General features: G+C 49.5%; 1 protein-coding gene across 1 annotated transcript; it reads right to left on the bottom strand.

Annotated features, from left to right (window-relative positions):
* Positions 1-3549: 3549 nt before the first annotated feature.
* LOC124095117 (AT-rich interactive domain-containing protein 1A-like) lies at positions 3550-11348 on the bottom strand. The gene is given in 4 exon segments (XM_046448221.2): positions 3550-10213; positions 10216-10647; positions 10650-10676; positions 10679-11348. Coding segments are annotated over 4 exon segments (6666 nt in total). The 5' UTR covers positions 11334-11348; the 3' UTR covers positions 3550-4661.
* Positions 11349-12106: the final 758 nt, after the last annotated feature.

Genomic DNA, 12106 nt, shown 5'->3' on the forward strand with positions numbered 1-12106 from the left:
TGTGAAAAATCTATTTTGGACATGTATAATGATTTTGGACATGTATAAAAATATTCCATAACTAACAATAATTTGTAATTTTATTATAAAGTAGTTAATAAGAACCTCAGAGATACTGTACCTATAAAGAACAATCATTCTTTTCCTTTAATGAAAAAACATCACCATAGTTTGAACTTACAGTTATTATGAAGCTAGTAGTACTTAAAATTCTTTCTCCATTCAGTATTACTATTTCAATAATGTTTGTTGGTTTATTTTTACCACATTATGGTGTTTCTTTTTTTTTCTTTTTTGTATTGGTTGTTCAAAACATTACAAAGCTCTTGACATATCATATTTCATACATTAGATTCAAGTGGGTTATGAACTCCCATTTTTACCCCAAATATAGATTGCAGAATCACATCGGTTACACATCCACATTTTTACATAATGCCATTAGTAACTGTTGTATTCTGCTACCTCTCCTATCCTCTACTATCACTCCTCCCCTCCCCCCATCTTCTCTCTCTACCCCATCTACTGTAATTCATTTCTCTCCTTGTTTTTTTTTCCCATTCCCCTCACAACCTCTTATATGTAATTTTGTATAACAATGAGGGTCTCCTTCCATTTGCATGCAATTTCCCTTTTCTCTCCCTTTCCCTCCCACCTCATGTCTCTGTTTAATGTTAATGTTTTCCTCCTGGTCTTCCTCCCTGCTCTGTTCTTAGTTGCTCTCATTATATCAAAGAAGACATTTGGCATTTGTTTTTTAGGGCTTGGCTAGCTTCACTTAGCATAATCTGCTCTAATGCCATCCATTTCCCTGCAAATTCCATGATTTTGTCATTTTTTGTGCTGCATAATACTCCATTGTGTATAAATGCAATCTGGCAATCTTACCATTACATTTTTTTATCCATTCATCTATTGAAGGGCATCTGGGTTGGTTCCACAGTCTAGGTATTGTGAATTGTGCTGCTATGAACATCGATGTGGCAGTATCCCTGTAGTATGCTCTTTTAAGTTCTTCAGGGAATAGTCCGAGAAGGGCAATAGCTGGGTGAAATGGTGATTTGACCCAGATTTTTTCAATCAAAAATTCTAAAGTATAAATCATCTACTATGACTGATTAGCCTAAAGCAAGACACTCATTGAATACAGTATAAGAAGAAAGCCATGATTTTTGTCAGAAAGATAACACTTGTAAATTCAGGTATTATCTATAGTTAATGGCTTGGTTAGGTATCTAATTGTAACTATCTATAGAAACCAATCAATTGAACAAAAGTTTCAGGCAATTAATACCTGAGTAAAATAGTGCTTTTGTTTATGTAGTAATACTAAGTTTATATATCTTTATATTCAAACAAGCTGAACATAGCATCAAAACCCCAATCTCTCAATATACAGGAATTTAACCAAGACATTTTACTGAACAACCAAATTATTCAGTTAAATGAGTTTAGTGATTGCTGTCTGAGCCAAAATGTTTTTTTTTTTTCTCCACATGCAAATCTGGGTCAGCTTCATGTAACATAAGGTCAAATGAATATAGGAATCCTCAAAGTAGAGCACTGCATAGAAATAGCATGAATAATTTTCCTTCAAAAATGTTAAAAACTGATGTTACCAATCTACCATTGGATTTATTGAAAAATCACAATGCTTTACCCAGGAGACATCTAATTTTCTGCACCACAACTCACTTTAAAAGGCTCCAGTGTAAATTCATTGCAAAATGTATTTCTAGGTAAATAAATAATTTGACCCATGTATGGAATTTTTGAATAGATGCCAATTAAACAGGATAGAAGAGCTGAAAAAAATAAATTGTCATTTTAATTTTAAAGTAGTTGATGTTGAGCTATTATCTTTGACAGTAGTTAGAGAGTCGGGCCATTTCTCTATTGAGGGCTCTTAATTTGTGAAAATAGTATCATACTATCAGCACAGGAGAAAACACATCTTTTGAATACTCTAAGGCAAAAAATGTATTATTTTCTCAAGTTTCTGTGAGTGAATAATTGTCTCAAAAAAAGTTTCTACTCTAAAATAGTGCTATTATATAGTTTGCTGAATCCACTGTTTTCTCAATAGACTGAAAACCATTGCACTTTGATAGCAGTCTTACTTCAAAATTCCTTTTGTGGTATTCCTGAAAAATATGAATACTGAGACATTTTACTTCCTACAGGGAAATCCTCTTCCATCATCTTATAATCCTGATGAAGAGTGAAAAGAAGTTGCTTGTTTTTCAAGTTATATATACCTATATATGTTTGTATACAATTATATATAAAATTCTTTAAGATAATTTATATATATATATATATATATATATATATATATATATATATACACACACACACACACACACACACACACACACACACACACACATTGACTACATAAAAAATAATTTAAGGATAATATGTTTAGTATACCTGGAGAATTTAACTGCAATGAGGTCTCTTGAACATGAAATCATGTAGCTGGTTGCAGTGGTACACACCTGTAACGCCAGAGCCTTGGGAGGCTGAGGCAGGATGATTGTGAGTTCAAAGCCAGCCTCAGCAATTTAGCGAGTCCCTCAGCAACTCAACTCAGTGAGATCCTGTTTCTAAATAAAATACAAAAAAGGGCTGGATATGTGGTTCAGGGATTAAGCATCACTGGGTCAAATCCTTGGTACCAAAAAAAAAAAAAAAAAGGAATGCAATCCTGCAATAATGTAGGCATGCATAAGTACATGGATTCAAGTTTAAAGAAAAATAAACACAATAAAATTTTACTAAAATCTAATATTTAAAAAAAATAAAGAAACTAAGTGTTAAAATACTTACATATTTACTGGAATACCATGAACTATTATCAATAATATTGTAAACATTGACAACATGAACATTTAATGAACTATAATGTTATCAGAAAAAAAAAATAATTTTTTAAACATTACAGTTAACATTATCACTTGCTATATAATAACAGGGAGGCATCATTTAATCTCAATGCCTTTACTTTTTAGGGTCTAAGTTTTAGATGGAAGAAGACCATCACTAGTCTGTGGCTATCTGGGCCTACAGATACCTAACGTGAAAAAATCCACAGAATTTACAGTTATTGAATGAATTAATTTGGGAGTATTTCGACTATGGGTAATTATTTTTTTTTCTTTGATTTAACTTTTATTGTTTTATAGACTTCACAGGATGTGCTACTTTTGTAATAAGAAAATTCCCTTTCAAAAAAAAATTAATACAATTAAATGTAAAATAAGATTTGGAATGTATTTAGTTTTTATTTTATTTTATTTTATTTTACCAAGATTTAATGTACATTTATTCTTAACACGTGGAACATATAGTATAAAGATTTCATACTGAATAAATGATATTCATTAAGCCAAAAAAGGAAAAAAAGGAGGAATTTACATCAAGTTTTAGCTGCATTGTTGAAATACAAATATGCAGATTTTATCACTGAAAAAATCTCAATTGTGTTTCTTCATCAGGAATTTCAACTGAACCTGGAACTTTTTCACACCTCGATTAGAAAGAAAACAAAACAAAACAAAAACCCAGAAAAAAATAAACTATAAGTTGATTGGCTGCTGAGACAGCAAGGACTTTTTACAGAGACCTGTACAGCATCACACCAAGAGGGGTGATGTCTGGCAAGAGATTAAATAGCTGTGTCTCGCTTTGTGCAGGTCACCAACTTGTTAACTCGTCATACTATAAAGGGGTAGCTGGGAGAGGGACCAAACTGTGGGGATCCAAGGGTATGTGCAATGTACAACGTCATATATATACACACGTGGCAGCGCAGTCGCTGCAGCTAAAGGTTAAAACCAGTTCTAAGACGTGATCTCAGGGTTATTCATACAATCAAGGAGGAGAGAAAGAGGTCAGGGTGTTGTAGGTTCACACATGATACTTTGGGGGAAAAGCCTTTTTTTTTTCTCCTCAACGTTTAACTAAAAACATTTTTAAAAACTACAGCTTGCTGCTGACCCAGCGTCTTCTCTCGTTTCCATGTGAGACATTATTATTACAGTATGTTTACAGTATCAGGTGTACAGTACAGTACATGAAAGGGTCTACACTCTACTGCACAGGCCTCTCCAGTGAACAGGGTCTGCTCACAACTGCGAACTTCTCGGCTCCTGCGAGATTGTGAATGTACAACGATAAACCACACACAGTTCAGCAGTCACCTTTTTGTCCTTCAGAGTTTTTTTTTTTTTTTTTTTTTTTTTTTAACCATTAAAAACAGTTATGAAATGTGGCATCCCGTTGATGCAAGGACCGGGGAAGCCATTTTTAGTTTTTTTTTTTTTTTTTTTTTTCCCCAAACTCACTGTAAACAACAGTAACTTTGGTTAAAATAAAAAAGTCTTCTATGTAGGCAGAGCTTTGTCTTTTCAAATAGGGTGGGGTCTTGAGGGGGAGTAAGGTAAGGACAGGAACAGAAGGGCGTGAGGAGTGGGGTGTGGGGGAGGAAAGAGAAAACAGGAGAGACTTTTTTCCCAAGGAAGAAGATGGACAGCACAGGGTAAACTGGATTCTGAGGTGGTTTTGCATAAATAAAGGGCAACAGTCAGTTTCTAAGTTCTCCACACACGCACACACACACACGGGAGGGGGGGTGGGGGGGAGGTGTCCCACAGCTGTCATGACTGGCCAATCAAAAACAGTACATCACAAATGACTTGTGAAACGAATGAGTTCATCAATGGTGACACTGAGATGTCCAACAGCCGCGACTCATACAGAGTGAACTCGGAGTGGTTCTCGTCCACCTTCGCCAGGGCAAGCAGCGTGCGAGCAGCCCGCCGCATCATGTCCACACTAGTTGGCTCAAAGGGTGGGTTCTGCATGTGGAGGAGGCTGGCCTGGCTCTGTTGGAATTGCGTGGCAGCAAGGCTGTCCTCGAGGAAGCCCAGGAGGTTGCCGATGCTGCCCTTCTGCACTGCAATGGCACGGGCTGCCAGGCTGTCCCCCTGCGCCAGGTTGGCCAGCAGTACCACGGCCATCTCCCGGCACACTGGGTTCTTTCGGTCACTGAGGAAGCGCACCATGGTGCTATACAACTTCTCCAGGCGGCTGAAGGGGGGTGTGGCCAGAATCAGGTCCACATTGTTGTCCTGGATGCTGAGTTTGCTGAGGGTTTCCAAGACCAGTCTCTGGGGGGAGAGGACGGCATTGGGGCCCAGGGTGGAGAAAGGGTCCTGGGCTTCAGCTGAAGGGCAAACTGCCCAGTGTAGGAGTCCGTCCAGGACAGGCAGGCAAATGCTCTCAGGGTATGGGGAGAGGTCCAATTGCCCAGAGATGTTGGCGAGCGTGACCAAGGTATTTTCCCGGAGCATCTCCAAGCAGTCCCACCACCACTCCACTTTGTTGCAGCTCACCCCTTGGTCCTGTTCCTCCTCCTTCTCATAAGTTAGTGGTGCCTGCTTTCGTTCTGGGTGCTTGTGGTGCAGCAGGATCAGCTTGCCCAGGATAAGCAGCAGCCCTGTGTGTTTAGACATCTCAAAATCATTGCCTGGCACAAATGACAGGCTTCTGATGGTATTGGATACACAGACACAGCGCTTGGCAAGGGAATCCTGCCAATCCAGAAGGGTACACAGTGGGGTCTCATCCGTACTGTGGGGTTCATCCTCTAGGATCTTGATGTTCCGGTGGCTCTGTGCTGGGTTAATGCCAAATGGAAATTTGCTGCTTTCCTTGGTGGCTTCTGCACTTTTAGCTCCCTCATCTGTCAACGTGCTAGATCGAGTAGACAACATGTCATCCATAGTGGCTGTGATCTGTTTTTCTGGAGGGCCATCAGGTGGGGGTCCCTCTTGTTCTGTCGTCCCTGGCACACCCTCTACTGTTATGACATGTTTCCGGGGGGCTGCAGGACAGGGCACAGGAGGCCGGGAAGGCAGCAGCTCTGTCTTGCTCTCAAAGTGGGTCTGGATATGCTCAGTGGTGTCCCCCCCACCAATCCGCCAGTGCAGCAGGCCACTGTCAAACTCCTGTACATGCCCAATCTTATCTGAGCAGTCCACCACAAACGGGTCATTCTTCTGTACGATCTTTACTGGAAGCTTGTCAAACTTACTGATTAGCTTCTCCTCACAATTCTCTGGAGCTGGCTTGTCCTTGCCTAAAAAGGCCATCTCCTCATCATTTTCAACTGTCTCCTCTTCTTCTTCTTCCTCTAGTTTAGGACCTAGAAGTTCTTCTTCTTCTTCCCCCTCCATGGGGGCTGGACTAGACACCTTGCTGAATCTCCCAGGATCCAGAAGTGTTCTCTGTCCTGGGTCACCCACCTCATACTCCTTTAAAATGCCAAAGATCTCAATCAGGCATCGTCGGAAATATTCCACAAGGAGCTCCAGCAACCCTGAGAGCTGACTGAGGTTGAAGGTCATAATGCTGTTGTCATCATATAGCAGGATGTTAATGGTGTCTAATGCCCACGTGCTCTCTGCCAGAAGCCCAGACTTGAGGGACATCATTACCCGCCATGCCTCCGGGGTTCCAATGTCTTTCATTGTGAGCCGCCTTCTCTGCTTCAACACAGGCTGTGTAGCTTCAACAGAGCCAGGTGGGAAGGTGATATCCCGCCGAATCATGGGGGGCTGCACAGGGGCAGGTGCTATGTGGGAGGCAGGTACTGGAGGGCCTGCCTTCTGCATTTTCATCCCAGAGTGCAGGAATGGAGACTTGCTAGGAGAGGTACGGTTCTCCATTGGCCGGGGCAGGGGAGCGGGGCTGGATACCTGAGGAATGTGATTCTGCATGCTTGGTGGGGGCTGGTAGTTAGATGGAGGGGGCCTTGTCATGGTGGGCACAGGGGCAGAGGGACCATACGGAGGCTGGCGTGTGCCATGGGAAGGCCAAGGGCCTTCATGGTTGGCCCTCTGATCCGTGTGCAGCATTTCATCTGTTCGGTTCACACCATGATAAGCAGGACCCTGCGGGGCAGAGCCTGTGCTCTGCCTGTTGGCATAATTATAGGTCATGTCATTACGCCCCTGCCACATGGTGCCTTGCTGAGCAACTTCAGCTGATGCCTGTATGGGGCCGCCCATCATTTGCGGTGGCATGTTCTGCTGGGCATTGGAGTCAGGGGGTGCAGAGACTCAGTCTCGGCCAAACTGGAATGGAAATTGGTTCTGGGGGCCGCCTGCTGGTCGGCGCTCAGTAGCAGCAATGGCAGTAGCAGGATAGGCATTGCCGTACTGGTTGTACACATCTTGCTGAGGGGAAGGCTGGGCAGCTTGTTGCTGGCTGGCAGACTGAGACTGGGCAGGGGGCAACTGCTGCTGTTGAGGCTGCCCCTGCCCAGTGTTGTATGGCACGCTGTACATCTCTCCTTCATGTCGTTTGGCAGGAGGGCCGTATGTGCCATCCATTGGCCGCTTATAATTCTGCTGTTGCTGCTGATAAATTGTGGTCTGCTGGCTGGGAAAGGGGCTACCGGAAGGGGTGCCTTGTGTGGAGAACTGATTGCCATAGGAATCATGTCGTTGCTGCTGCTGCTGCTGCTGCTGCGGGGGGTAACGACTAGGAGAATACATCCCCGAGTCTGGGGTAGAAGGCATGAGATTGGGCTGGGGGGCCCCAGTGCCCATATTTCCCTCGGGCCCTATTCCAGGCTCCGTCCTCACTCTGTCATAAGGACCTCCATAGGGGTAATGCTGCCGTGGTCCCATAGCCACATTTCCGAGCCCAGGGCCTGCAGCTCGGCTGTAGGGGTCACCCATACCGCCATTGGGGACCTGCCCTGAGGACATGAAGGGATCACTCCCTGGAGCTTTCCTCATGCTGCCATAAGGATCCTAATTTGGCTCATAGGACATGCGCCCCATCATGTCAGAAGTATTCATACTGGGCTGATACCCAGGGTTTGGAGTCATGGAATTCCGTTTCTGGAATGTGGGGTCACTTCCATCAGGAAAGGCATCCTGGATCCCGACTGAATTGCTCCTCATGCCTGGCAAGGGGGGGATCTGACTGTGTGGTGTGGATGCTGGAGTTGGTGGCTTCAGGTCTCCTCCTTCTGCCATGGAACTGCTGGTTGACTGAGGAGTCTGTGGCCCCTGCATAGACCCTGATCCCGCAGGAGAGGGGGGTTGAATCTTTGGCTGGGACTTCTTGGAATCAGCAGCTGCAAAGATGTCTGGGGGAGGATCTTCTCCCTGCTCAATCTTGCATTCAAAGGCATAGAGACACTGGATATACTGCTTTTTCAAGGAGCTGGCAGCACTGCTTGATGTGCCCACATTGAGGTTGGTTGCAAGTTCCCGCCATTTTTTGTTCTTGTTGACCTGAGTCAATCCACCAATCTCCTTCACAGACACATAGAGGCGATAGAGGTCCAGCGGTTTCCTACCCACAGCTGGCAGATTTGTCATGCCCATGGCCTTCTCCTCTGTGAAGGCCAGATAACGGTCCACCCACATCTTCCTCTCAGGCTTACCACCAAGCTCATACAACTTGGTGATCTTCTCATTAGTTGTAGTAGAAGAACTGGACTTCTTGGATTTAGATTCGGTCTTGGGTGTCCCATCTGCCTTATTGTTCATTTTGGTAGCTGGAGTTAACTTGACGTCCCCAAGACCCATCATCTCTGGGCTGGCTGCCATCCCTGCTGAATTGTTGGCCATGGTTCCACCCATGGGATATGGGGGTCCCTGAGGGTTGATCATGCCAGCCATACTATTAATTCCTTGTCCATAGGGAGGTCCAGTTCCCATCATGCCCCCTTGACTCATATTGGGATAGCCTGGTGGCCTGTTTTGGATAGAGTTGGCAGCAACGTGCATGGCGACAGCAGATTCTTGAGTTTTCCGGTTCATGCCCCCTGGTGGGGGACACATCCCTGACCCAACCTGAGGTGGCATATTGGCCATATTTGGGCCATAAGGCCTGTTGCCCATGGAGGCATGACTCATTCTCCCTGGAGGAAGTGTGCCATAAGGTGGGATGCCTGGTTGCCCATGCATCTGACCTCCAGCACCCATGGGGTTCATGCTTCCAGCCATGCCTGCACTGGGATAGTTGGCATTGGGCAAGGCATTGTAGTTTGGCTGCCTGGGGTAGCCTCCTTGTGGGCCATACTGACCCCCTTGGGGACCATAGCTCCCCATGGAATTTTGCTGGTAGGAACCCAAGCCTGTGTGCATCTGTCCTCCAGAAGGCTGACACAGAGATAAGGCCAAGCCGGGCTGGGGGGAACTGTACTGGGGCATCTGGGGGTTCCTCTGCATATAACCTCGATCTTGGGCAATGCTTGATTGGTTCATGGAAGGATGTATGATGCTGTCTGCCTGGCCACTGGGTGGCCGAGGTGGCATCTGGTTGCCTGGCACTGCAGCAGGCGAGAGTGGTCCTGAGCGAGACTGAGCAACACTGGCAGGAGAGCCAACAGGGGACAGGAAGGGGCCTCGGATGCCAGGTAGGTGAGGGGAGGTATGAGGAGAGAAAGGAGACTGAGCTGGATTACTCTGCTCTCCTTGGCTGCTGGAAATCCCTGATGTGCTCACTCCAGGACTCAGAGCTCCTTCTGTCCCCATGGGGAGATCATCTATTGAACCAGACAGATCAGGCAAGCTGGAGGGTCTTGACTGAAGACTCAGGTTCATATCTTCTTGCCCTCCCTTACTGGAGGTCATTGAGGGGGCTGAGGATGCCTGAGACCCAAAAGAATCTTGAGAAAGCTCCTGTGGTGGAGAGAAGCGCTTCTGGGAGTAGGCAGTTTGCTGGGACTGCTGAGACTGGGGCTGAGGATATGCAGCCTGCTGGGAGAGCGTCGAGGATGCTGGCTGCTGAGGTTGCTGCTGCTGGTAGGGAGACTGTGCCTGCGGCTGTGAGTAAGGGGGTTGGCTCTGGGGATGCTGCTGTGTCGTGGACTGCTGGGAAGGGTACGGAGTTGGGGATTGCTGATGTGGAGGCTGAGATGGCTGCTGGGAATATGGAGGCTGAGAGGACTGGAGCTGTGGTGGCTGAGACTGTGGCTGCTGCTGATATGAAGGTTGAGCGTGAGGGGTCTGGGATGGTGGTTGCTGGGAGTAGGGTGGCTGCTGCTGCTGAGGGTGAGGACTTTGCTGGTTATAATATGGAGTCTGGCCCTGTTGACCATATCCACTGGGGCCTTGTTGTCCATAAGGAGGAATCTGCTGTGCATAAGAGAGGCTGACCATGGCACTCTGCGCCCGGCCCTGGTCATCGGGTACCGCTGCGGAGTCTGGGACCCATATGGCTGCCCTGGGTACCCATGTCCTTGCTGCGGTCCTGAAGGAGGTCTCTGTTGTTGCGAGTATGGGTTAGTCCCGCCATATGGCTGAGGTCTCATCTTGCCCATCTGATCCATTGGACTGGATGGCTGAGGGGTCCGGGCGAGCGGCTGCCCCCCGCTGCCGCTGCTCCCGGGGCTCAGGGGCGCGTAGTGGCTTCTTTGTTGGGCCCCTCCAGAGGCGGCGGTCGCCACCGCAGCAGCAGCAGCAGCCCCCCAGCACTGCGAGGCCATGTCCGCCGGGCCCTTGCCCGCGCCCCCATCCTGGGGCCCGCCGCCGTAGTCGCCCCCGGGGTAGCCCTGGTAGCCCCGGGCCGAGCTGGGCGACGTGAGCAGTTGGTTGAGAGTGGGGGTGGCGGTGGGCTGGGAGTTCCCCCGCCGGCCGCTGAGGGGCTCCGAAGCGCTGCTGAGCGAAGGACGAAGACGAAGAGGAGGCGGAGGCGCTGGAGGAGGGAGGCGGCTTGGAGCCAGCGGCCGCCGCGCCAGAGCCTGGAGTGCCACCTCTCGGGGAGCTCAGCGCGTAGGCCTGGGGGGGCGGGGGGTAGGCGCTGCGGTTGGGGTAGTAGGAGTTGTACTGGTGGTTGGGGAAGCCTTGGTCATGCGAGTTCTGCTGGGGCCCCGCGTAGGGCTCCAGGCCCCCGCCGCCGCCGCTCTGCAGCGCTGCCAGGCCAGGGCTTTGTTGTCCGCCATGTTGTTGGTGGAAGACGGCGGCCTTCGCGGTGGCGACGGCAGACGGGCTCCGGCCGTAGGGTTGCCCGAAGCCGTTGGCTGGGGGCGGCAAGGCGGCCGCGGCTGAGTGAGGAGGCGCCCCCACCCCGTCGCTGTTGCGGCCGCCGCCGCCGCTAGGCGGCTCCGTGAGGTTATTGTTCAGGGCGGGCCTAGGGCCCGCGTTCCCGTTCGAGTTCTTCAGGTCTGGCTCCGCGCCGGGCCCGCCGCCGCTGCCGCCACCCCCATTGCTCTCGGCCCCGTCCTTCACCTCCTTTCCCAGCGGCTGCGGCTGCGGCTGCCCCACGGCGGGGCCCTCGCTTTCCTGCCCGGCGGCTGCCTTCATTTCCCCGCGCTCGGCCGCTGCCGCCTCGCCCCCGCCTCCTCCCGCTGCTGCTGCTCGGCTTTCTTCAGCTCCGAGGGCGGCGGCGGCGGGTTGCCCGGGCTGCTGGCGGCGGCGGGGCGGCCTGCGCGGCCATGATCCCCGCTGTCTCCTCCGCGGAGAGACCCGGCCCTGTCTTCGTCTTCTCCCCCCCTCCCACCCCGCCCCGGGGCCGAGTCCCCCGGGGCCGAGTCCCCCGGGGCCGAGTCCCCCGGGGCCGAGTCCCCCGGGGCCGAGTCCCCCGGGGCCGAGTCCCCCGGGGCCGAGTCCCCCGGGGCCGAGTCCCCCGGGGCCGAGTCCCCCGGGGCCGAGTCCCCCGGGGCCGAGTCCCCCGGGGCCGAGTCCCCCGGGGCCGAGTCCCCCGGGCTGCCCTCCCCACCCGCACGGGCGGGCCTCGCGGGGCTCCGCTGCTGCGCTGCGCTCGCTCCTCTCCCCCCCCCCCCGCCCCGCCGGCCTAGGCTCAGGGCTGGCGGCGGCGGAGGAGGAGGAGGCGGCGGCGGAGGCGGCTCGGGCGGCTCAGCTGCTCCCGGCTCTGTAGGCTCGGGACCGGCTCTCCCGGCTCATTGTATTTAGTTTTTAGTAATCAAAAAAAAAAAAAAAAAAAAAAAAAACTATGGGGCTAAGAAAGGAGTATAGCACACGGGTTGAAGGTTTGCATTTTAGAGTTATGCTTTTCTGAGTCTGAATTCTATCTCTGCCTCTCCTACTTAACAAGGAACACAGCTCTCTAGACAATG

Source organism: Marmota monax, unplaced genomic scaffold, assembly GCF_021218885.2.
Source record: "Marmota monax isolate L192 unplaced genomic scaffold, Marmota_monax_Labrador192_F-V1.1 WCK01_AAM20220418_F8-fsc00435, whole genome shotgun sequence".
Classification (NCBI taxonomy): Eukaryota; Metazoa; Chordata; class Mammalia; order Rodentia; family Sciuridae; genus Marmota; species Marmota monax.